This window comes from Olea europaea, unplaced genomic scaffold (genome assembly GCF_002742605.1).
Source record: "Olea europaea var. sylvestris unplaced genomic scaffold, O_europaea_v1 scaffold1551, whole genome shotgun sequence".
NCBI lineage: Eukaryota > Viridiplantae > Streptophyta > Magnoliopsida > Lamiales > Oleaceae > Olea > Olea europaea.
The window spans coordinates 25,714-53,162 of NW_019233108.1; the positions used below are offsets into that span (position 1 = coordinate 25,714).

The 27,449-nt window shown below is 33.2% G+C and overlaps 3 protein-coding genes across 4 annotated transcripts; 2 read left to right on the forward strand and 1 right to left on the reverse strand.

Annotated features, from left to right (window-relative positions):
- The first annotated feature begins 9,510 nt into the window (after positions 1-9,510).
- LOC111376694 (eukaryotic initiation factor 4A-2) lies at positions 9,511-13,166 on the forward strand. Of its 2 annotated transcripts, none has more exons than XM_022999666.1 (5): positions 9,511-9,668; positions 10,622-10,694; positions 10,851-10,960; positions 11,335-11,765; positions 12,259-13,166. In XM_022999666.1, the coding sequence occupies exons 2-5, from the start codon at positions 10,627-10,629 to the stop codon at positions 12,892-12,894; spliced, it is 1,245 nt and encodes a 414-aa protein (XP_022855434.1). In that variant the 5' UTR covers positions 9,511-9,668; positions 10,622-10,626; the 3' UTR covers positions 12,895-13,166. The 2 variants fall into 2 exon arrangements, with proteins under 2 accessions (XP_022855434.1, XP_022855433.1); XM_022999665.1 differs by having other exon boundaries at positions 10,625-10,694.
- A 2,441-nt stretch (positions 13,167-15,607) lies between these two features.
- LOC111376695 lies at positions 15,608-16,668 on the forward strand. Its single transcript, XM_022999667.1, has one exon. It carries the CDS (start codon positions 15,944-15,946, stop codon positions 16,340-16,342), a length of 399 nt encoding a protein of 132 aa, XP_022855435.1. The 5' UTR covers positions 15,608-15,943; the 3' UTR covers positions 16,343-16,668.
- Positions 16,669-23,912: 7,244 nt separating this feature from the next.
- LOC111376696 (cytokinin riboside 5'-monophosphate phosphoribohydrolase LOG8-like) lies at positions 23,913-27,054 on the reverse strand. The gene is made up of 7 exons (XM_022999668.1): positions 26,694-27,054; positions 26,202-26,299; positions 26,022-26,052; positions 25,592-25,691; positions 25,427-25,497; positions 25,029-25,172; positions 23,913-24,229 (listed from the first exon to the last, which is right to left on the reverse strand). The coding sequence occupies exons 1-7, from the start codon at positions 26,796-26,798 to the stop codon at positions 24,140-24,142; spliced, it is 639 nt and encodes a 212-aa protein (XP_022855436.1). The 5' UTR covers positions 26,799-27,054; the 3' UTR covers positions 23,913-24,139.
- Between the last annotated feature and the right edge of the window lie 395 nt (positions 27,055-27,449).

Consider the following 27,449-nt stretch of genomic DNA (forward strand, 5'->3'; position numbering starts at 1 on the left):
TCCTTATACTCCCCAGCAAAACGGGGTAGCAGAAAGAATGAATAGGACCATACTAGACAAAGTGCGCTGCATGATGTTAAGTTCTGGAGTTCCTAAGTCATTTTGGGGTGAAGCCGCTATCACTGCATGTTATCTAATAAATTTGACTCCATCGGCTGCATTAAATGGTGATACTCCACATGAGAAATGGTCTGAAAAATTGGGTGACTACTCAATGCTTAAAGCGTTTGGCTGTGCTGTCTTTTCTCATCAAAGTGAGGGAAAGTTAGAACCTAGAGCCAGGAAGTGTGTCTTTCTAGGATATCCCGAAGGGGTTAAGGGCTATAGGCTATGGGATAGAAGCCAAAAAGGAGTTAAGATCATCGTGAATAGGGATGTCACATTTAATGAGAATGAGATGCCTTGTCTAAAGAACGAAATCGAACCTGTAAGTGAAACTGAATCAAGTGAAGAAAGAAATCGGTTTAAGGCGGAGTTAGGAAAATTTAACACATGAGTACCTAGTACTTCGAGTGAGGTGGAGATTCAGGTCCAAGAACCTGAAGAGGAAAATGAAGTAGTGATAGAAGAGCATCCTGAGGAAGAAAATCCATTAGCTAACTATAACTTAGTTAGAGATAGAGAGAGAAGGCAAACGAGAGAACCTAGGAGGTTCGGGTATGAATCTGAATTGGATTTTGCATACGCTAGTTACGAAGAACTAGTTGATAGGGAGCCATAAACTTTTGAAGAGGCTATGAATAGTGGTCAATCTAAGGAATGGCTTGAGGCTATAAAAAAAGAGATGAGTTCTCTAGAAAAGAATCAAACTTGGGAGTTAGTACCGAGACCTAAGAATAAATCAATCGTTGATTGCAAGTGGGTCTTTAAGCTTAAGGAAGGTACTAGTAGTTCAGAACCCTTAAGATTTAAGGCTAGGTTGGTAGCAAAGGGTTATACACAAAAAGAAGGTGTTGATTACAACGAGATTTTCTCACCAGTTATCAAGTACACTACTATTAGGGTCATGCTCGCATTGGTTGCGCTCTTTGACTGGGAACTTGAACAACTCGATGTAAAAACTGCTTTTTTATATGGAGAGCTTGATGAACAAATCTTTATGAATCAACCGAAAGGTTTTAAAGACAAGTTAAAACCTGATTATGTGTGGTTTCTGAAAAGATCCCTATACGGTCTAAAGCAATCACCTAGACAATGGTACAAGATGTTTGATTCCTTTGTACTCACTATAGGATTTCAAAGAAGTAAATTCGATCACTGCCTATACTTTCAACATAACGAGACTGATAACAATTATTTGTTCTTGTTGCTCTATGTGGACGACATGCTTTTAGTTGGATCATCTCCTAAGTGGATAAACAATATAAAAGCAGATCTTAGTGGAGAATTTGACATAAAAGACCTAGGAAAGGCTAAAAGGATTCTAGGCATGGAAATAGATCGAAATAGGTCAAATTCCATAGTATTCTTGCATCAGTCTCCATACATATCAAAGGTGTTGAAAAAGTTTAATATGAGTGACTATAAACCTATCACGTTGCCTCTTGCAAACCATTTTGTTCTATCTAAGGAACAAGCTCTCTGCAATGAACGTGAAGTGGAATACATGAGTAAAATTCCATACTCAAATGTGATTGGTTCCATAATGTATTTGATGGTTTGCACTAGACCGGACTTAGGATTCGCTGTTAGTACTCTCAGTAGGTACATGTCTAATCCAGGTCCTGAACATTGGGAAGCATTAAAGTGGCTTTTAAGATATTTGAAGGGTACAAATGACGTAGGTCTAAAATTTAGTGCTAATAAAGAAGGCATGAAATTAAAGGGTTTTGTAGATGCTGACTATGCAGGAGATAGGGATGGTAGGAAATCAACTTCCTCTTACGTATTCACCTTATCAAATTCGTGTGTTAGTTGAAAATCACAGTTACAACACATAGTTGCACTATGGAAATCACAGTTACAACACATAGTTGCACTATCCACTACAGAGTCAGAATATATTGCCACCACTGAGGCAATTAAAGAGGCTCTATGGCTTAAAGGTCTACTTCATGAACTGAGTGTCTTGAATGAGTATGTGGTTGTGTATTCTGATAGTCAGTCATCCATACATTTATGTAAGAATCCTATTTTTCACGAACGCACTAAACATATCGATATTAGATTACACTTCATTAGGGATATAATATCACAAGAAGTAGTAAGACTTGAAAAAATTCACACACAGTATAATCCTTCAGATATGGGCACGAAAGTGCTGCCACTGGTAAAGTTTAGAAGTTGCAAAGAGCTTCTAGATATCGGTACAGGTAAATGATTTCAATTTTATCGATTTTTCTGTTAGAGGTGTCACAAATGGAAAAACGTTTTTCTTTGCAGGTCCTTTGACACCAAGGTGGAGGTTGTTAGACATCATGTTGTCAAACGACCTCCCGGGCAATGATGAAAACCAATTTTATCAGTCGACATGAATGACTGAACGGTAATTCAATACCGAATAATGGATGAACCGACCTAGCGTTGCTTTACCTATTGGATGGCTATTAATCTTTGTGGCTTGTTGATTTCTATTGGAACCTAACCCTAGTCGAGCCTACTTACCATATTGTGACTTACCTTAAGTTGGCCATTGAACTAATATATATATATATATATTGGTAATTAACTCCTCCTCCTTTGTGTGAGCCGTGCTTGAAGAGAACCCAAGAGAGAGAGGTGCTATTCTTCTTCTTCTCCTTCATGCTTCCTGCCAAGTTACTTTCCCTACCAATTGCTTGAGGCTTTGTGACTCTTACCTGTGTGGTATCCATCCTAAGTGTGTGGTAGAATCAACAAGCAAAAGAGAAAAGCAACCATAGGAAGTGGGCGGACTCCGGCGTCGGTCATCTCTCGGTTTGGTGATTGAATTCGATGTTTAATGGTTAACTGAGCCCGGAAATCACTTTGAGCAGCTTGAGGAAGATCCTAACAATCTTACATAGGGATCTTATAACATTCCTTACTATCTTAGCCTCGAGAATTCGTTCACCTAAGTTGAAACTGGAATTGACTGTATCATTTAACTTAGCATAGAAATCATCGAAAGATATGTCATCTATCATTCTATTTTCTTTAAACCTAGTGGTCAACATCTGCAACATAGATTTTTAAATAGTCTTGGTTCCCTCACTTGTGGTTTATAATAAATCCCTAGCATCCTTTTCATTCTTCTATTCATTTGTCTCTAAGGGTTGTCGTTGAAAAATAGAGGGGCTTTCATTCCTAATCCTCTTTATATTTTCATCGTTGCTGGATCTGATTCTGCTCACACCTCTTGGATTTTTATGTTCCTCACAAATTTTCTTCTCAAAGTTTTTTTAAGTTTTCCCACGGATGGTGCCAAAGTGTTGAATTAAAAAATAGAAATTATTATTTAAAGATAATGATAGTTTTTCCCTTCAAACTTTGACATGTTTTCCACTCGTTTAGGGATTTTGGATGTGTTTTGGGAGTCAATTGTCTGTTTGCAAAGCGAAAGATAGAGATTATGGCATTATTTGGCTAGAAAATGCTTCTCGATTGGAGATTGTGTCACAACTTGCGAGATTTTTCAATTCCAGACATTTTCTCTTTCGAATGTGAAAGTTCGGATATAGGGCTTTCAATTATTTTTCCTTTACGCAATATCTTTATTTATTGACACTAATCATTTTTTATGAGTTGACATTCCTTTATCATTATGTTGAAGTTATATTTAGGTCCAATTTCCAAGGATTGTTGAGGTTTGTGCTTCGTGATATTTGTTCAATAATCCACTCTATGCATGCATGGGTTTAATGCATCGACTTCCATGAGGATTTTGTCAGAATTTGTACTAAAACTTTTGTCATTATTCGAGGTCCTTAGTCCAAGCTTGTTCAGAGTCTCCAATCAAGTTTTTAGCCTAAGTATTAAGATTCTGCGTATTTCACTATTTAGAGTAAGACTCGATTACTGATGCATCTATTGCTCAATTGTGCCTCAACGGTCGAGGCACATATTCAAAGACATGTGAAAGCATGCAATGGGACAATTTTATGATTGATGGGAGTTTAGGTGGACAATAATTATTCCAGTATGTAACAGAAACTTAAAGGCCCGGTTTCCTTTAATTTTTCTTTGTTTTGAATTATGTAATTGACTTTCTTTTTGTAGAATATCTCAATAGTTCATTTATTCAAAAATTATCATGATAATAAAATTCATGACAAATATTACATTTTCTAGAAAAGTGTTATTCAATATCTGGATTTATCTTATTTGAAATGAGTCTTTTTGGCAGGTCGTTAAAATTTAATTTTCATTAAGGGCACATCAAGCCCAAATTTTTCGAGCATAAGTGAAGATTTACACTCGCATAATAGTAAATGCATTATGCATACTACTTTCTTAACTTCAACTTCTAGTCTCGCACACTTGCTGTAACACTTGTTTTGAAGTTTATAACAGTCGTATAATGAGATTTCAAATGAATCAAATTTCATTTTCAAGGTAAGTGAAAATCTCATATTCAATATAATCAACGATTCTTGCATGAGAAAACAATTAAGAAGAGTTCCAACCTCAATAAAATCATACTAGATATATTCAAAATTAGTTCATATGCTGCATAACAAAGAGATCTTAAAACATTTACATGATTGGAAAAATTAGAGTTAAGTTCCCTAACAATGATTTTAAGACTAAAACTTTCAAGAGTGAAGTTTTAGATTCCAATCTACTTTAAATTTGAATCACAATCATTAATGTAGATTGTAAAACTCATGCGATCTTTACATTACTTAAAATTTTAGGGCTAAATTGTCAAATTATTTAACGCCCAATTTTAAGTTGCATCATGTGATTTTAACATTTATATTAATGATTTTAATCATGTAGTATATTTAAATAAGAAGAAACAATTAGATTAATACACTAAAACAAAGTATAACCTTTCAAAACAGTAATGAATACGTTAACCAAATCCCATAACCGTCCAAACCCCAAATTGATCAAAGAGCCAATTATTTATAGAAAGAGAAAACCCTATCCACGCAAGAAGAAGCCGATTAGCCTTGAAGAAGAAGTTTAAACACTGGCATGATTGATAATTTTTCTCAATTCATTTCTTTTGTCCATGAATTTGTTTCGACCATCATGAAAATTTCGGAAAGTTGTCAAATTCAATTTTTTTCCATTTTCTTTGCTAATAGCATACCAAGGACAATGTGCAATTAGCACATAACGTCCCTATCTTTCACTATTATTGTGAAAACCATTCATATTTTTCATTTTTTGCATTTTCACCCTTAATTACACATTAGGTTAGACAAGGTCTGATTTACGAATTTTCAGGGATTTAATAAGTTGAACCATTGGGTCGAAATTTAATTATTGAATCATTCAGGTTCGGTTACATTCAGTTCGGTTCTATTCGGTTATCGAGTTCCGTACTATAATTAAATTTTTTAATATTTATGAAGTAACATTAATTCAACTAATGATATGTTCAATCTTAACTCTTATAAAATAAATTCATCCAATTTTATGTATATTTTACGTCTTCCTTTGTTGAGTTTTTCATAGAATTGACTGTTAAAATCAAAGGAAGAGGAAGATAGCGAGCTCACAATATTAAAGAAAGGTGCAGTTGAGTTTCAATTTGATTTCTCCAGACGGTAGAAATGGTACTACAGTAGAATAAAGTATTTGGGTAAAACTTAGGTCAATTTGATTAAGTTGGGCATGGACTAGAAATTAGAAATAAGAAAATCCTTCTTTTTTTTTTTCTTCTTGGGCTAAGTTAATTAGTTAGCAAATTTATTTAAAAAAATAAAATAATTTAACTTATTTAAGATAAATAAATTAAAAAAATTAAAGAGATTCGATTCTTATTTAGTTTTCGATTTAGATATCCGTTCGAGTATTTAATTTAAGAAGAGCTGCTCGATTCAGTTCAGTTCACGATGGGTCCGGATTGATTTGGGAGTTTTGTCCAACCTTAATGGCACATTTGATTGCGTTAAATGTCATTTTCATCTAATTTCTCAGTTAAGTGATGGGTATTCTTGACATTTTTCCTCTTTCTTCCCTATTTGAACTCATTTTCTCCTCTATTTTCCTTCTTTGAAAACTAACCTTTAGTATCTTGATATATGAATACCAGAGAAAAGATTAAGGCTGTCGATAAGAAAAATGAAGAAGGCAACGTACTATTCAAGGCCAGGAAATATGTAAGAGCTTTAAAGAGGTATGAAAGAATAATAATTCCCAAGGGATTTTGACTGTATTTGATTTGATAGCAAAGTGGTATTTGCCATGTATCTTTACGTCATGTGCCTGATACGGGGATTTTTGAACTCAAGCTGTAATTGAGTATTACACCTCTTTCGGTGAGGAGGAAGAGGAACAGTCCAAAGCATTGAAGATCACTTGCAATCAAAACAATGCAACTTGTAAATTGCAATTGAAAGATTATAAATAGGCAGAGAAGCTATGTACAAAGGTTTGCTTAGTTGGATAATCATTTTCTTTTAACTGCCTTTTCAAATCATGGATTTCGTTTGTTTAATAAGTAAAGTGTGTAAAGGTGCTGGAACTTGAGAGTACAAACTTGAAGGCACTTTATAGAAGGGCTTTTACATGCATGAACATGGCTGATCTAGCTTTGGCTTAGAGGACGAAAATAGATGAGAAAATGGGTTCAAATGAGGAAGAAAGGAAAAAAAAAATAGTGAGAGTACCCTTCTTAATAGAGAAATTGGATAAAAATGCATGAAAAAACCTTTTGCGCAATCAAATGTGTAAATAAAGGTGAAAATGTCAAAAAAATAAAAATAAAAGGTAGAGACGTTTTTCACAATATATATATATATATAATTCCTGTTCTGAACGTTTGATTGCTTGGTTTGTTTCTTGTTTCTAACAGGTACCAAGAATTTGTATTTTGCCAAATTTGCTTTGGTTGGTCATTGCTTATTAAATATTTCATATAATTCATTATTTCCATTTTCTCATTTAGGGTTTGGAAATGGTAAAAACTTGTGATCTAGTTCTTGTTTGGGAAGTTTTCTTTGTCATATTGAAATGATATTTCTTTCTACTGAATTAATGGTTTTGTTACAATGGGAAATTAGAGAAATAGTATTTAGCATTTTTTTTATCCTTTTCTTATTGTAATTATCTCAAACAATTAGTTTACCTCAGCAAGATTTGTCCTACGGCGTTGAGATTGTAGGATTCGTTTCGCCCTTTGAGCCAAGATTGAAGTCGTTTTTTTCTCTTTTTGTTTTGGTTTTATTCCTTGTTTTTGTTGACGGTGATTGATCCATGTTTATGTCCCTTACTAATTTAATATCATGGGTTATTTAATAGTATAATTGCAACTATATTTCCAATTATTCTTATTCTTCTAAGGTTAATTTCTTTGAGATTTATAATTTCTCTTACAAATTACTTCTGAAATTCAAATTTCTCATAAAGAATTATTTTCAACATTTTTATCACTTTATTTGATAGAACTTGAATGCATTGTTCAAAATTCATTTCTTCACTCTTAGATTTATGTCAAAATGTTTTAATTATAGTTAATGTTCAATTTTATTTGTCACTGTTTTGAGCTTATTGTGAAGATATTTATCACTTTTTGAATAGCTTTCAAATTCAAGTTAATATATTAGTTAATGGTTTATTAGAACAAAACGTTCTTACGTTTGACCTTTAGTGTGCAAAACGTTATCACGTTTCATATTTTTGCATTCACCCCTATTTCACTTTTCATTGTTTCATTGTGAAAATTATCATTTTCATCGATTTTTATCCAATTTTTTCAGCTAAAAATTATGAAATGACAAATATATTCTCCTATTTAAATAAAACACAACGAAAGGAAAAGAAAATAAAAAACAAATTGCAATCATAATTCCAATTCTCTTTTTTTTTTAAAATATAGTAAATCTCAAATAAATTAAATTAAATTAAAAAATCAAAAAAAAATTGAAAAAATCATCTTCTTGTTTCCTCCTAACCCTTTCCTACCCAATCCCAAGGAAAGCCACCTGCCACCAAACCCACAATCACCACCACTTTCACCACAATTTTGTTCAAGAGAGACCATGCATGTCTTTTTCCTTGTTTGTTGAAGTAAAATGGGAGGGATTTTTGGGAATAAATTGGTGACGGAGGTGGTGGCGGCTGTGGATTTGGTAGTAGGTGTCTTTCCTAGGATAAGAGAGGAGGGATTAATTTGTACTTTTTTTGAAAAAATTGAGAGTATGATTGCAATTTATTATTTATTTTTCTTTTCTTTTCTTTTCGTTTCGTTTCGTTTCGTTTCATTTAAATAAGATGATATATTTGTCATCTGGCAATTTTTAATTGAGAAAAAGGATAAAATTTGATAAGAATGACGTTTTTCACAATGAAAGATGAAAATATGGATAAAAATCTAAAAAGTTATAATGTAGGGACGTTCTGCACACTAAAAACTAAACATATGATGTTTTGTGCTAATAAGTTGTATTGATAAAAATGAAACATAATCACAAAATGACAACATATAAATGAAAATCACTATCCTCTAGATCTCTTCTAAGGTTTTGATTGATGTTAAAGTAATATTTGTCACTTTTTGAAATGTTTGTCACTTTTTTATGTTTTTATCACTTTTTTAATTTCTGTCATTTTATTGGATTGATTTTAATGACTTGTTGATGTTTTGTCACTTTTTTTTAAAAAAAAAAAAATTTGAACGTTTGTCACTTTTTTGAATCTTTGTAATTTTTTTGATTATTTGTCATTTTTTTAGAGTTGTCAATTTTTTGAATCTTTGTTATTTTTATTTAATTTTTTTTCACCTTTTAAAACTTTTTATCACCTTTTTTGTTGTCAGTTTTCTAAATTCTAATTATTTTTTTGAGTGTTTATTACTTTTTTTTTTTTCAATTTTATGTTACTTTTTTAAAATTTCTATCACTTTTTTTTTTTATTATTTGTTACTTTTTTTAAATTTGTCACTTTTTTTAGTGACAAAAATCACTTTTTAAAAAAATAATAATAAAACTGATCTTTTATGTCACTTTTTAATTTAAATTTAAAAAGTGAAATGTTACTTTCCAATAAAAAAGTGACATTTAATTTTACACAGTATTTATTACTTTTAAAACATTTTTCCTATCATTTTTTAAACGACTCTCAATTTTAAGGGTATCTTTATAAATTGGCCTTTAAATAATTTGTAGGTTAGATATAAATGATTATTTTTGAAAGATCCTAATTTTTCTCACACGATTTTGTTCCAACTCTATATTGTCATGCTTGTTACTTGTTAGTATGGGTAGGAGATATCACAAGGAAGGCCCATTAATTGACCGTTTCCTGGCCCATAAATACAGGCCTACCAAAAGACTTTCCTATTCGATAAAACGACATCGTATGTATACAACATTAGACAAGAAGGACAAAACTGGAAATTCGACTAAAGAACCCTAAAAATACAACGATTTGCTTTATAGCAAATTTTCAGTATAACATCGTTTCCAGGCCTCCCCTTACAATCTCTTCTCCTCAACTCCGCGGCGTGGATCCGAGGAGTTTTGGAAAAATTCACAAAAAGCGAATACTCCGTTTTTCAGATCTCTCTTCAAGTTCACTTTTTTTATTGCAATCAGGTAACAAATATCCAATTGCATGCATAATTTTCGTGTTTGTTATTGTATGAATAAATATATGAAGCTGTCTTGACTGTTTGATGATATATTCGTGATTAAAGAGCTCTGTTTATTCTTTTTATTTAACGAGGTTGTTTATTTGGATCTATTTGTTTTGTTGAAGAAACAAATATGGATTTGAAAGGTTTTCTTTGTTTCGTATTGATTTGGAATGTGTTTTCGAGTGTTGTTTAACGTTTGTAGTTTAGGATTCTCATAGCAATCGTGATTCCGTTTTTCTAAATCCTTTGGGTTGTGCGAATCGGATTTTGTTTATGTGATTGTTTGATTATCTTATAGAAGTGTGAAAGTGGATTTGAACTTGTATATTTTTGTGTGTGTGCTTTGTCTGCAGTTAAAGGAATGTAATTTATGATGTAGACGAAATATAGTTTGAGTGAATTTGTAATTTTCCAGTGTGGATTTTTAATATAGTTTATTTCTGTGAAGGCCAATTATGTAACACCTCAATAACTATGTAGAAGCAGGATGGTACCTGACATTTTTGACCTATCCTTACTGTCCTGCCCATGGTAACGTTACATTTTGAATGGTTTGCTGTCATTTTGTCTCACAGTAGCCGGGATCGTAAAATGTGTGGTTTTTGCATATTTCTTGACCCATTTGCATTTTGTCTTCATGACAATGTGTTATGACTGGTTTCTTTTGTGAAATTGAACTGTGTTACAATATTGCCATTTGAGTTTCAATCCATGGCATGTCAATATAATAATTTCCATTGTTTGCTTAGGTCAGTTATGAGATGGTTTTCTATTATACATTCTTTTGTTAGGCGCCTTCTCTTATGCAGCATGCTTTCCAGGGTCTTCTTTTTGATTTTATGATGAATACGAGTCAAACTATTAGTGAATAGTGAATTACCTGTTTTAAGGTATTATTTCGTTCACTTTCAGCAGTCATGGCTGGAATCGCACCTGAAGGTTCTCAATTCGATGCTAGACAATTTGACACCAAGATGAATGAGTTGTAAGTTTTTTTCTACTGTCAAGCTTATCAGGCTTGGGAAACACGGTTTGATTTATTTATTAGTGTACTCTTCACCATAGAATTTATTTATTCCATTTTTCAATCGTGATGGTGATCATAGTACACTTGCTTGGTTTTCTGAATTAATGGTTGCAGACTTGGAAGTGATGGCGGCGAGGAATTTTTCACAAGTTATGATGAGGTGTATGAAAGCTTTGATTCTATGGGCTTACAAGAAAATCTTCTGAGGGGCATCTATGCTTATGGTAGATTGGGACAGTTGTTTTATGTCATGTTGCATATTTTTCTGCACAATATTTATTTTCTCTTCTTCCCAAGATCTAGAATAAGAAAATATTTTCTAATTTGAGAATGTGTCTATCGAGTTAATTTTCTATGTCATGTCTACTTTACTAAGTGTTTCGGAATTCTTTGTCTTTTACATCTTTATCTTCAAACAATTAAGTTGATTTGCCTATTTTTTCATATGTCTACTTAATTTGATGATTTATGAATGTAAACACATGCAACTGTTGGATTCTATTTCTTTTCAATCTTGTGCTTTGCTAATTTTGTTTTCCTTTTATTCTTTCTATTCGGAAATTAATGCAGCTTAAGGTTTTTTTGTATTATACTTAAGGTTTTGAGAAGCCCTCTGCAATTCAGCAAAGGGGGATTGTACCGTTCTGCAAAGGACTTGATGTAATTCAACAGGCACAATCTGGAACTGGCAAAACTGCCACCTTTTGCTCTGGGATTCTCCAGCAGCTGGATTATGGAACTGTTGAATGTCAGGCTTTGGTTCTTGCACCAACCCGTGAGCTTGCACAGCAAATTGAAAAGGTCATGCGGGCACTAGGTGATTATCTTGGTGTGAAGGTTCATGCTTGCGTGGGAGGAACCAGTGTTCGTGAAGATCAGCGTATTCTTTCCAGCGGGGTTCATGTCGTGGTTGGCACCCCTGGTCGTGTGTTTGACATGTTGCGAAGGCAATCTCTTCGCCCTGATTACATTAAAATGTTTGTGCTGGATGAAGCAGATGAAATGCTTTCAAGAGGGTTCAAGGATCAGGTTTGTTTCCTTTTTTTTTTTTGCTTTTATTATTATTATTTTTTTGGTTGTATTTCTTTCAGCTTGTTTTCATTACTTCTACACACGTTTAAAGCTCATATTGCCCCCGTTTGGCCCCCATTTTTTGAAAATGAAAATGGGGTGAATAGTGTTTTTTTGAAAAATGTGGTTGAAAAGGAAGGAAAAAATTTTCGATTTACGTGTAATATTATTTTATGGAAGATTGTGTGATTAAAAATAGGATAGAAAAAAATGGAATGTAATGAAATGGAAATTAATGGAGGCCAAACGGGGGCATTGTTTGCTGTTTGCTTAATATAGGCATTTAACAGAAAGTCCACCTAAGTTGTTTTTAGTTTTGTTTATTTGATTTTTCATGTGTTTGCTGTTCTCTGAATAATATTTTTAGCTGCAGCTTACCAGATATATGATATTAACTTTGTGCTGTCAAATGCATTATGAGGTTTCTAATTCAGGGTTCTGTTCTTTTCAGATATATGATATTTTTCAGCTTCTGCCACCTAAGATTCAAGTTGGTGTATTCTCTGCCACAATGCCTCCAGAGGCTCTTGAAATCACAAGAAAGTTTATGAACAAGCCTGTGCGAATTCTTGTGAAACGTGATGAGCTGACCCTCGAGGGTATCAAGCAATTCCATGTTAATGTTGAAAAGGAGGAATGGAAGCTCGAAACGCTCTGTGATCTTTACGAGACCTTGGCAATCACACAGAGTGTCATCTTTGTCAACACCAGGCGTAAGGTTGATTGGCTCACCGACAAAATGCGAAGCCGTGATCATACCGTCTCTGCCACCCATGGAGACATGGACCAGAACACCAGAGATATCATTATGCGTGAATTCAGATCTGGTTCTTCACGTGTTCTTATCACCACTGATCTGTTGGCCCGTGGTATTGATGTCCAACAAGTGTCTCTTGTGATCAACTACGATTTGCCGACTCAGCCGGAGAATTACCTCCATCGTATTGGACGTAGTGGACGATTTGGAAGGAAGGGTGTTGCTATCAACTTTGTTACCAAAGATGATGAACGCATGCTTTTTGACATACAGAAGTTCTATAACGTTATAGTTGAGGAGCTGCCGGCTAATGTTGCTGATCTTCTCTAAAGCGATTTTGATGCATCGAGGTTTTACGCACTTTATTTTAAGTAATTTATTATCTTATTTCTTAGGTTACTTAAAACGTATGATGGACTTGCTATTGGGGGATGCAAATTCCCATCACTCCCATGATTTGCAAGGTGGACTTTTCTATTTCCCAATTTGGTTGCGCTTACTAACTTTTACTGTGTTTTTTTGTATTGTAATTGTCCAAAATAACTACAAATTTGGACGTTCGACTCTTTATCAAGGCTTGAAGTTTAATTCTGTTTTGGTTATAGGTGTATACTAAGCATAAAATTATGTGCTTGTTTTTAGTGTGTTGGTTCGTTAAAAGTTTTCTCAACTTCTAATTGTAATATTTCACTCTTTTAGGGCTATTGAGGTGAGAGTACTCAGCTGTAAATTTTAGGGTCTCGTGGGATTAATCGATATGTGCAGGTTCGGACACCCACGGTCAATTAAAGAAATTGTGAAATTTGTCACTAAAAAGAGAAATAAACAATGAGTTTTATTTTGTTTGCAGACGGAAATATGATGTAGCCGTTAATTTTCTCTACATTTTTGTTTATTTAAACCAAGAATTTGTTAATCATTAACGTCTGCATCATTGACAAAGAGTGAATGAATTTCAAATTAAAATATGTATGATAACCCCTTTAATGAACCCAAAAGTTGTGTTATAGTTTCAAGTGACGGTTTACCCAACGACATAAACATCATAGATAATATTAAGGATCCATTTGACGTGATTTTTGAAAAGTAAAAGAATGGTTGGTAGGTTTTATGATAGTTTTTTTTTTAGTTAAAAGAGCTTTTAGGTGAAGTTGATCCAATATAGCGTTCTTTAAAATATTTTTTGAAATATGAAGTTGTTCTAAAAAATTAATTTTTAAATAAAAGTTAAAGTAATTTCATCTAAAAATTCTTTTATAGAAAGCAAAAGTAAAAATTATGTCAAACGAACTGGCATGCATTACATTTAAGAAAATATTGTACATTTATCAACCTATGAATAAGACATGCACTCCCACGGGTGCTCAAAATGTTCATTATATGTGGAACAACGTTATTTTCTTTTCATTTTCTTGAAATGATTAGTTTGTGAAACTTTAACAACTATGTCCATGTTTAGCAGTCCGCGTGAAAAAAGATAATATTGAGAACTTTTCCTTTACCTTATTTGAACATAGTTATATTTACCAAGATATTCAATAGGAAAATGTCATTTTGTCTGAAAATGTTTAACATTCAGAGTGATCGATCCTTACAAAGTGCACAGGTCTCAATTGAATTAAATAATGTCCAACTCTCAAGGTATGTGTGTTCAATCATCCTCTATATGAACATTATGTTCCCCAGCTCGGTCATATTCAATAACCTTATTATCTTGTGCAATCTTGGGAAAGAAAATGCATGATCATGTCATGTTTAGTACTCTATACGAATCATGCTTTAAACTTTCAATACAAAGGAAGAAAATATCCCCTTTTAAATTATTTCACTTCTAGCTTTTGTGGAGTCAGTTCATATGCGTAATTGAGAATGTTGATATATCTTCTCGATAATATTGGATTAAAAATCTTATGTATTATTATGGAGTACAATATAATTATTCAATACTTACCTTGAATAGTTGCAATTATGTACGTAGACCTCAAATCAAGGAGGCGAATCTTAAAGGATGCTATGAGGGCATCCTTTATGAATACTATGGTTATCGGAGAAAAATGTCCACGCCAAACTTGATGAAAGTGAAATTGTCAATTAAAATGGACCATATATAATATAGAATGGTTTAATTATTGAAGAATTGACTCTATAAGCAAACTTTAATAACGAATATCGTGTTATACATGTGCTCAAAAGAAGAAGAACAAAAAAATTAGGACATGAAGAAGGATGATGATCACTAAAATATTAAAATATTATACTTGTGTCGAGTATGTAATCAAACTTGAAATATATATATATGGATTTATTCAAAGAACTCCGTAATTTCTATTTAGATGTAAAAGGTTTGTTTCAATCTTTTGTGATATTTTGACTTAAGCCCTAGAAAAGGAATATTATGAGGAATAATTAACAATCTCACGCCATTTACTTTTCTTACTTCGACGTAATTGTCTAAATTTAAAAAGTAACTTTAACAAATATATCATCCATGGAATTATTGAATTATTGATGCGAATAAGTCATTTCAAAAAATGTTGCTTGCACCATGAATCTTGAATTGTGTGTGTGTGTATATATATATTCATCTTTTTTGATTGAATGCTCCATCAATCTCTAAAAGTTTAATATTTGTAAAGATTCTATTGACGTTTTCTTTGAGAATTTTGTACTTTAAATACTTATTCATATTCTCCATATTTCTACCTCTACACTAATCCTTAGTTGAGTTCCATTAGTTTGATAATACATTTTTTTCTCTCTTTTTTTTTCCCAATCATACGTACTTTAATAAGATAATATTACATGTAAATCTAATATTTTTCCTTCATTTTCAATCACTTATTTAAAAAATAAAAAATAAATAACTATCACAAAATTATAAGTTTTGTTTCCTTTTTAATAAGAAATAATAATAATAATTAAACAACAAGGCTCATGTAGCTCAACATGATATAGCACGCCCAAACGTACAAACTACTCAAATTTATAAATAACCTATACTCACTCGCTAAAAGATACCTCCGTCTCATTTGACCTTTCAACCATCCTTTTCTCACTATAATAAATTTGCCAAATGATGCTTACTTTTCTTGCATCCAAGGAGTTGTTTGCAAGTCTGAACAAAGATAAAAATATTTGAAATATTCAGAACAAATTGTGCTGTCTCAAGTTGATTTCCCATATTAAACGGCACCAAGAATCCAATCCCACCAACAAAGAGGAATTTCAAAATCAAATAATATCCCCCATTGAATTTTTTTATTTGCGTGATAGTTTAGTTTGGTTTGACATCTATACACGATACAACTTTGATACCAAAAAATTTGAAGTCAAGCTGCAAACTTTCTCCACCCCAACAAGAGAAATTTTCAAGAAACCTATGGAGGATTACAGATCAAAGTCCAATAATGATAACAGAATGCAGATAGTCCCGTATTATGGACGCCCCTCTGCCAGGCCTAATGATATCAGGTCATACAGTACTCCATATGCTTCTTCTTCTTACTATTATGTAGCGCCGCCGTCTCCTCTGGGGCCAACTGTGCCGCCGACGGTTCTAGGTCCGCCACCGCCGAAGGACTGGAAGCTCAAGAAAGGCAAAAGCACAAGCGGGTCAACTTCAAAATCTTGGACTTTCAATGATCCTGAGTTCCAGAGGAAGAAGAGGGTGGCTAGCTACAAAGTCTACACTGTTGAGGGTAAAGTCAAAGGATCTTTGAGGAACAGTTTCAGGTGGCTTAAGAATAGGTACTTCCAGGTGGTCTATGGCTGGTGGTGATTTTGCTGCATAATTTGCTTTCATTTTGTCGTCCTTATATTTGTGCTGGAATACGAAACAGGGTTATGTGTTATGGGCTTTTTAACTTAAAATTTGTGAAATAGGATTTTTTTTTATGCAAGCGATTTTTGTCTGTTTTGTATAATTAATCACAGTGCCCTTTTCTTCCACCGGGTTGTTTCTAGGTATGTGGTTCACTGTTAAGGGTAATATCCCACTTAGATTATATATGAAAATAATCAATTAAGATGTAACCCTACTCATAATCATGACACCAGGAACTTCTCAATGGTGATCTAGAAAACATCATTCTTGAGATTTTTTTATCCTAAGATGTTGTTATTGTTATAAGTTTCATTTGACATTATTCTGGAGAAATATGCATAAATAAGTGTAGAGCAGGAAGGATAAGAGAATGATAATATAGTGTAAAATAAGCATTCTTGTTGTAGTTTCAAGGGGTGTGAAAGAAATGTGCTTGACTGATAAATTTTGATAGTTCTCTTTGGAGTATGGTTTTGGTTTATATTCTGGAAATTGTTAGGTCCAAAACTTATATGTTCGATATATGTTTGTGCAAGTAAATGATATTGGCTAAACCAGTCTTTAACAGCACTACTATCTTTTTACATTTTGTTTTGTGGGAGAACGGTTTAAATATTAAGTTCTTTGACTTCATATTCTTTACTCAATCAAGAAAGGAAATAAAGAAAAGATCTTAACAAATCTCCGGGTCTGTGACTATAGATCTTGAATTTCTGAGGCTCTAGCTTCCCTTCTTATTCTTGCTCAAAAGGAATGCATGACTAGAACTGGCCTTCTGTTTGTTAGCTCATCGTGGCATGAACTCTGTCTATATATTCTGAGCTTCCTATTGATCAATTATGTTTTTGACTTTAGTACTCTTGACAGCAAACCAATCAATAGTGCACCTGGCACTTCATTGAATCCCAAATCTGTCTTTTGAACACTTCAGTAAGCATACTTGAAAGTCTCTTATCTGCCTTGCCTTTAAATATGCCTTACAGGTGTAGTCCCTTGGAGCAAAGAGAATGCATGAATGTTGAAAGATCAAACATTAAAGTGTGGTTTTTATCAAAGTTGTTGATTTTGGTAAAAGCTTAAATCATTGCCTCTATTTGGGTTCCATTCTAATTTAGTAATTTTAATGCATTTTTCTCTTTCTTCTTTTCAATCACACATTCTTGAACGAAATAATATTACATGTAAACTCAAAACTTTTCCTTCTTTTTGAACAACACATTCTCCAAAGACTCACTATTCCCAAATACATTTTTCCTAAAACTAATTTTAATGGAGCCCAAACAAGGGCAATATAATTTGACATTATCTCACATCGCCTTCACTTAGAAGTGATATTTTCTACGGTCTTCTATTTTTGGAGGATTATTGATTGTTGGAGTTTTTATTTCCATATTCCTCTAAGCCAGCTGATAAGTTTTTGGAGTAGAAGAACTTTTTAACCTCGCACCGTGCTTTTACAAATTAGCAATTACTGAAATAAAAGGGGCATTCAGCATCTGTGAAATGAATTAGGTTTGTACCCCAGTGATGATTGTGCAGTACTTGTAGCTTGTTAAAGGAATCGAAGAGTATATTTTATTATTATTATTATTTTGTTTTTGGCATTCTTATATGGCTTATGATATATATCATAATATAAGTCGTTTGGTCGTCAGACACTAGTTCCATTATATGCAGCCTAAGTGGCAGTGCTTGTATCATTTTCGCATCATCTGTGCCCTGCAGCATTTGAAATGTTAATTCAAGATTTCGGTATAATGCCTTTATTGAACATACCATGCAGCCTTTTCCTTGTATTGACTCGCTTCATGTTGTCATCTTGATAGTAATTTGTACTGCTCCTTTGTCGGGAAATTACATAGCATCTTATTCGATAATTTGATTTAGGCATCTAGAAGACTACTAAAAATAAATACTACCAATTTTTGGGAAGGACTTATAAGTGTATAAATATGGTATTGAAGTATGCAAAGGTCATGGGATCAAGTCGCGAAGCTACACATTTATGAATATTGAGGACTCTTAACTGCAAGTGAAGGGCATGTTTTAAGCTTTTAGACCGGTGGTAAAATACTAATTATTGTATATATATGTTATTGATCTACCGAAAGGAAAGTGTATGTTTTTGTTTACTTAGTTGTCTGCACTCAACTTTTATACCTGTATTCGTCAAATGGAGATGTTGAGTTACTTTTCTTTTTGTTACAAGGAAGGTCATATCTTTTAGCACGATGGACCTTCGTATGTTTCTTAAATTTGTTCTATCTGGCTTAGAGAACTTTTTACACACTTGGAAACAAGGTTTCTAGGAAGTTCGGTTGATTTAAGGTATTGAAACTGTCTGGAGTGTCATTATCAGAATGAATCGAATGAATGTATGTGGAGTTTAAGCTTCAAATTCTGCTGCTTTGACTCCTGAAATTCATGCAGTTGGTTTTTTTATCGTGCTGAAATCTTCCTTTTGTCTCGTCGATGTCGAGTCTCATTGTTATTCTTTACTTCTCTCTCGTACCTGGGGGTAGCTGATTGGTGACAGGTTGTTTAGAATAAAGGAAAAAGCCCACCAAATTTACTGCTATAAGGAATAGGTAGTAATCAGTTGATGTAGCTGTGTCCTCAATGCATGTTTTATGCATAACATTAGACAAAATTAGAAGTATATTAGAGGCTACACTACTTTTTATATCCATCATCTTGGCATCTAGTTATTAAAATTTCTTGGCAAGTTGCAACTACCTGGAAAATGGATTTGTTGTGCATAGATTGCCTATTAAGATTTGGAGTTCTATCATAAAATGTCAATATTCTTTAGAGAACTAGAATAAATTCTTATATGTTGGTCCATATTTTAGTATCTAATGTGGAATTTATTTCTTAATATGATCCGCAAGATAACGTCTTGTTTGAGCATATTAATTTTGAAATTTATATGCTCGTTTGAGCGTTAATCGGATCAAGTTGATCGTTTGTGTTTAATGAACTTTGATATTATATCAAGACTTGAAATTTCATTTTAAAGGTTGACCATATTAAGACAAGTAGTATAAACATTTATATATTGGTCTATATTCATTATTAATCATTGTTGGATTTATTACTTAACATGGTTGTAGTAGAATTGATCTTCAATTTGTGGAGTTCAAGCTCAATTTAAACATACCAACTGATATCAAACAATCAATCAAAAGCTTCGACCCACAATGTCGTTCTATAACTTAAGTTGCCACTTCTAATATCCACAAGGAACACTAGTATGGTAGTGGATTGCAAGCCATGAAGGCAAAGTGAAAACAACATAGGCAAAGGCAAGAGGAAGCAATCACCAATTCTCTCTCAAAACGGGGCCAAAGCACACGCATCGTTTTGGGCAAAGAATGGTAGATATATAGGCTAGTTTAAGTTACTACAATATGGGCTAAGAGTATCCAACACATAGGCCAACACAAAGATAAATGGGCCAACATATTAAAAAGGTCGTTCAAGATGTATAGGGGCCATGAGCAACATTAATTAATTAAAGTTGCTTCTAATGGCCCAAGTTGTTTTTGGGTCAAGCCTTTGATTTTGATTGTTGATATTTATTAATTCATTATTGGATATTGGCCAAGCGTGTAACATATTGGATGTAACTTTAAATATGCCCGACAGACCCTTACTAGTTTCTTCATTTAAAGATATTGAATGTAACTGTAAAGCACTGGTGGACCCACAGTGGGTCCTGGTGGATCACTTGACCTACCAACTTAAAATTGATTTTTTTATTATCATTTTTTTTAGGTGGTTTCCTTCGAAATTAGATTTGAAGCCTTAGGAAACTATTTCTTTTATATTTTCTTATGAAATGGAATTGGGGATTCTCTCAAGTGCTCCAAATTCTATCTTGTTTTGGCGATTTTATGGTAATGGATTCTAGCTATGATTTTGTCTTTGTTTGAACTAGAATGCAGTTGATAGTGTAACATTCAGAATTTGCGATTTTTGTATTTTCCACTTGAATTGATTGTTTTCATTAATTGTGATGAAAAATAATTTAAACGTAAATATGCTTTTTCTTTTGATGATCACAATGTTAATGAAAAGATTATTCAAGATAAAAATAAATAAATAAATAAATAAATAAAGGATGACAAACTTAGTGATGTTTGAGATAAACATAAATTTGTATTTTTTACAAATTTGATTGTGATTCACCAATTCAAAATGTCTGCATCCGCTACCGCTTTAGAGATATTGGATGTAAACATACATACATACTGCTGGTATGGATGTAACTTTAAATGGCCAAGTGTTAGGTAGAGCCACGCTACGTGTACAATGGGTGGTTCATAGATTCAGTAATGGTAAGACATAAGAGGTGGGGTGGTTGGTTCATTTAAAGAAAAAAAAATCACATGGGGCCCAATCACATGTGAGGGTCTATAAAGACCTTGTAGAACAATTCCTTACACGCAGGGAATTGCTCATGCTAGGTGACTGAGCTTATTTAAAGTTATATCCATATCAACGAAAAACCCTTGCTAAGAGGATTAATCAAAAGCTCAATCCTAGGTACTATAACCCTTATTAGATTGAAAAGAAGATTGGAAATGTAGCATATCGCCTAACACTTCCCTGCGAAGCAAAAATTCACCCGATGTTTCATGTATCATTTATTAAACAAAAGATATAAAGCAAAGAAGTGGTTGTAGAACAATTATCAGCTGGAGAGAAAGACGTAGAACAACTAGAGGAAGTGCTTCAAATCAGAACATAAAAAAAGGAAAATCGTGTCGGAGCTCAGTGGCTAGTCAAATGGAAGGGACAGAGCAGAGAATAGGCAACTTTGGAAGATTCAGGTGACATACAGAAGAAATACTCTAATTTAAAACCTTGGGGACAAGGTTCATTTAAAGAGGGAGGTTGTCATGATGAGGCAATAGCAACTCGATGGAATGATTGGGGGAAGGAAGGAAAAGAACAAATCGTAACTAGCTTTCAGAAATGGGGTCCACAACTAGCATTTTAAGTGTTATTTTGCTTATTTCATTTTTGTAAAGGGAATACGGTTTCCATCCATTCTAAATTTCATTCTTAATTCAGCAATTAGGCTAAGATCTTAGCTCCTTAAGCTGTGATTATTAAATTGGTACTAATTTTGAGTGAATTCATTCCCAGGTTGAACTTTACTCATTACACTCACTTGTTCGGAAGAAGGGTATTTATGGGTTTATTTGAATTGAATGAGAATTTTCTTAATTCGTTTGGTAATTAACATGATGTTATAGGTTTAGGAGACTGAAAAATTTAGGACTCATTTGATTAGTAAGTTATTGGAGACCTGTATTGAAGTGGCGATGGTGGACAGTGCAGTAGTGACGACGATGGTTAGGCGGTGCGACACTGACTGGGTCTGCTTGTTTTTCATTTTGGGGTGGGGCGAGTTGGGGAAGGGATGAGGGGATAGAGAAAATGAAGTTGATTTTTTTTAATATTTAATTGTTTTATTATGGAAAATATAATTGTTTTGTCAATTTTAGTCAAAATTCAAATTTTAATGTTGACTAACGGAATTTTTCTAATGGATTCTTGCTGGCTGCTGCCATTGAAATAAATGGTTTGGGACCACAACTGCAAAAATGAAAGGTTAAGATATATTTGCAAACTTTTTTTTTTTTTCAAGCACTTACAATCTTCTTCACTAGCATATTCTGCAACAAAATTAAAGGTTTGGGACTTTCGTTGCAATTTTCCCTTTTTTGGGAAAAAGTGTGATTAAAAAGTAACAAAAAAAACTTAAATTTACGTATAAAATTATTTTATTAGAAGAACGTGAATTAGAAATGAATTTATGAAAAAAATGAGCTTTTAAAAAATTTGAGTCTAACGAGGGCTAAATTTCATGAGTCGGTAGAAAAGTCTGTCAGATCTTAAACTTAGGAAAAGTAAAAGCTGCCTTTTATGACTAATATAATTTGCCAATTCATATGAGAATACCATTTATAGAATTACTGCAATATCTTACTTTGATTTAAACAATTTTTGACTTATTTTCCTTTTATTAAGATAAGTAACAAAATTAATGCCAATATTATCCACAAATGCCTTAGGGATACTCGAAGTCAATAAATAACATTAGAAACAGCTCAATTTTAGCCTTTCACTTGATATTAATTGGCACAATATTCCCATGATTTGGTTTTATTATTGATATTTTTTTAATCTAACGATTCTATTCGATTTCAAATAGTTTTTGACTCGTTGACAAATTCGAACAGATCCAAACCCACCGTTTTAAAGTAGCTTTTTCCGATTCGATTTTATGATTTGATGAATTTTTTTTACTCGTCTCCAAGTGGAGTAAGAATGACACCAAAAAGATAAGATCACATGATGCCCAATGTCTCCATTTGTACTTGAGGTAAGGGGCCCTATTTATGTCTTCAGCCAAAGCCAAACACCCACTCCAACCTTATCTTGACATTTTCCAATTGGAATTTTCAATCAAATCAGGCAGTTCTATAAGAGCCAAGTGCCCTAGTCAATTTGTCCCCCCTCGAGTACTTAATCCCTCGAGAGATGCATATGGGGTTGCATCTCATAACAAATGAAAGGAATTATTTTCCAAAGCATTAATTTTCTCGAAACTAAAACTAATATGTGTGTGTGTGTGTCTTTATCACAAGTGCCCGGTTAACCTTAGCAAATATTCAAATATATGTCCTATATTCATTCGTTCGCGAAGGCATTTCTAAATTCTAACGGGGCGAAGAAAATGACATCTTAAATCTTTCTCAAGACAAAGGAAAGAAGAAACTCCATTATGAATCAGCATGTTAGTGACAAACAATTGAGTCAATTAAAACCTTTTTATAGTACATGCTATAGTCAACATATATACTAAGCCTTTGTTAGATTTTAAAAATCAAATTTTTAATAGATTTAATTAAAAGTTGATGAAATTGTTGAAAATTATAAACTCTAATTCTATTTCAACGAGAGCAATTAATTCAAAGAAAGAAAAACAAGCACTTAAGATATTTAAATCCTCTTTCGTTACTGTAGTAATTCATTATGATGAAAAAAATGTTTACTAGAGAAATTGCACTCTTATCTTCTCTAACCTCTTTTTTCTCTTTTTGATGATAATAAAAAAATTTCAGGACGGTTTCCAATTTATAAAATAAATTAAGGTAAAATTGAATTTTACAAAAACTTCAATTCCATAATAAAATTTTATAAGAATACAAATTTCTTAATAAAATTTTGGTCCAAGGACTTTCGACTCCTCCACCCCCTGGTGAAGGGAGCCTCCCACCCCCTGCCGTCCCCATGGCTACCTCATTGTGGAAGTCCATCCTCGACCAGTTCCACAGAGTGAATAATTAGATTGCACAACTTAACAAAAATGCGTGATTGAAAAATTGATAAAAAATTGTGAATATTATAAAATCTGTAGTTGAAAATGAATTTTAAAAAAGTATAGGTCAAACTGAGGCTAAATTTCATTATGGGACATTCATATGAGTCTCTAAAGGAGAAAAAACTTTTTAAAAGAACTGAGCAATTTCAAATATCAAGTGTGAATAGCTAAAATGACTACAAAATAGTGCTGTGCTTGACCATTCTATTATAACGGAGGCATCATGCAAAACAAGAATGACATTTGCTGCTAAAATTCAAACGACATAGAGTGAAAAAGGGTACATAGTAATGAATTATATGAGGCTCCATCTCTTGTCCCACAAACAAATCACAGCACAAGCAATAATTTCATTACGACTTCCATTCCTTCGGGTAATCACCAAGTTTCTCCATCTGCCAGTTTCCATGTGGGGCGACATGGTCGTGATAAGAAGTATATTGCTGAAAAGTAAACGACACAGATCAGTTTCTTTACAGTAAATCGCCACTGAAATAAGATCAAATATAACCAAAGAAATACAGAAAGAGTGTGCGCCTTGGTGACTTCCCGTCTAAATAGTAGGGGAAAAGAGAAAAGCCTATTGAGTACACGTCTACTGTAAAAAATATCAAACCCCGACAAGGAGCGAGATTTTTTGTCTTCTATCCTAGTTATCATTATCACTACTATAATTTTACCAGGGTAAATTTTCTGATCTCAAGAATGATAGCTAAGTTAAGAATAGGATTGGACAGTCTACTCATAACTTTCCCTGCTTCGTCGTTCAAAAGCTACTTTCATTCCACTTGTTGGTAGAATATGGTATAGTAAACTGGAGTTAAAGGAACTATCATTCAGTTCTGATTTTCCTTCCAATCCAAACCTCGGATATGATTTTCACATTTACTTTTCACCTCTTCGTTTCCTGTTCATCCACTACCGACAAACCTCTAATTTGACTGTCACTAAATACTTAACTTTGATGTTCAGCATTTTCAATCTATATTTGATTTGATATCATTGATTTAGAAAGTGAAAAGTAATTTCTATCACTCTTTAAGAAACACTTGGTTGACCATCAAGAAAGCTCACGTGACAAAATTACAGCAATGAATGTCTGAATTAACTTAATGCGTACAATCCGTTAAATCGACATGACAAACTACTTGTTTCTCGTACACAATCAAGCCTGGAAAGTAATGAGCCAAGATTGTTATAATTTGACAAGAAATCAAATGAAGTTGGGACAGCACTGAGTACCTCCATTTTTCTTAAAAGCTCATTAGCTGTAGGGGCCGAAAGTACTATGTCCCTAGCTCCAGGCTTGATGAAACCTTCTTCAACACCTTTATCAAATAATGTGAGCAAAGAGTTATAGTACCCTTCAATATTGAGCAAACCAACCTGTGCGGAGAATTACCAGTAGCATTAGAAAATAATCGACTTCACCTAAACCAACGAGCAATGCTAATCAGCATCAATGGGGTCAAACATTAGTGTAGGTGACAATTGTATGACATTAAATGACAGATCACTTAAATGCAATGTTACATAATTCATTGAACTAAATCTATCAAATTTGACCAACTGGACTGGTGTTCTAGTCTGGTATAAGATAACATTATTCTAAATCAATAGGATACAATGAGATACATCACCGGCTTTTTATGAATTCCGAGTTGTGCCCATGTTATCATTTCCAACAACTCTTCCATGGTTCCATATCCTCCTAAGAAATTTAGGGCACAGAAATGCCGATCTGTAAGTTAATGGAGGAAAACTTAACTTCGAGGATAAATTTGCTTTCATTCCTTATACTTTACCTGGAAGAGCAATAAAGGCCTCTGCCTCCCTAGCCATTTCAGCTTTGCGTTCATGCATGTCGGAAACTATTCTTACGTCTCCAACGGTTTCACCCGATATCTGCTCATCAATGGTAACTCATCTGAGTTAAACTAATTTCATAGCAGCCCATATGCAAATTCCATAACTGAGAACTAGTATTAAATGGTTTCAACAGTATGCATAACCATGAAAGTTCAATTTAATTTTCAATTGCAAAGCGAAATATGTCGAGAAAATTTCAAAAGAACATGATTATTAGCTGTCCTCTAGTACCGAAAGACATTAACAATTAGGACCTGATTTCATCTACAAAATAGTGAATATGGCGAAATGAAATTAACTAATGGAATATTGCAGCTCAAATATTCTTGAACAACGAGATAAGGTTCCAAAATTTTGTAGAAATACCTCAATAGGAACAAGAGCTTTTGGAATGATTCTGCATTATAAAGCAATAAACCAGCTAAGTCCTATGAATAAATTTGACAAGAGTGCCAAAACCAGAAAAAGAAAAGTGAAAGCTCGATGACCAAAATGAAAAAAACTACATCAGTTCCATCATTTTTAACCCGAATAAAGCTTACATACCCAAGAACATTGCAGCCACCATCATAGACTCTTTGAGAAATTAACCCCATTAACCCAACACTTCCTCCCCCATACACCAAGTCTATCTTCCTATTAACCTGTCATCAACATTCACAAAGCATGAAAATATTAGCACAATAATTAATAATCAAGTCAATCCCACTAATCGAGGAAAATTAATTTTAAAAACTTCCTTGATCTTGACAAGAAAAAATCATGGGATTGTGTGGTTAAGCCATAATCTCAACAAAATTAATGGATTAGGCTCAACAAAGTCCAAAACCACAAACCAATAATAATAAAGAATTCTATAAACATGAATTTTCAACAAAATAGAGAAGCTAAAACCATTTGACACCCAAAGTCAAAACACGAGAATTCCATAAGCGAAACAACCCAGAAGTCAATGTTTTGACATCAAAACTTGGGAGAAGAAAAATTCAGTTAAACCAAGACAAAAATTCAATGAAAGATTGACTCATAAGAACCCACCAATTCATTGCCCAACTCAATAGCAGCATCAGCGAAAACTTTCCTGTGACCCGCGTGGCTTCCACAGAAAACACAGATCCTCTTGAATCTTGTATTGTTCTCCATTCAATCTCAACTTATATAAAATATTAAAAAATCAAAACTGTTTTAGTATATTCAAACTTGAGTTCTTGATACCATATATGGATATAAGACAAATAAATGGGTAAATAAGTGCTTGAATTAATGAATTAGGCAATTGAGGCCGAAGCAAATCAGTAAATTTTCGAAAGTGCCTGCGATTATTTATGTGTGTTTTTGTGCTCTCGCCATTGATTAAAAAAACATGAGCAGTTAGCGTAGCAGCCCACATACTCTACTATCTGTCTGCTTTTAAGATTTTATTAAAGAAATTAATATTTGATATTTAAAGATTTCGTAAAGCAAGGTTAGAACCTGCTATTATAAGTAAAATAATCACTTATTGGTGTTAAAATAAAATCTCACCCTTTTAAAATCTCAAATAAAACTAATTTGGCTTAACCCTACTACGGTCGACTAGTTTAAATTTTCACCTTTTTTCTGTCCGAGTATAACATAAAATTAGATTTGTCATGTTAGAAAATTGTACACAACACGAACTTGTTCAAGGTTGGTTAGGTCATAATAAAGGCGTCGTGCATGACGAAACAATCTAGTCTTGGCAAACCATGAGACAAATCTGTGTGCTATACAATCTTACTTAGCTATTTTTCGACGGGCGATTCATACTTATAT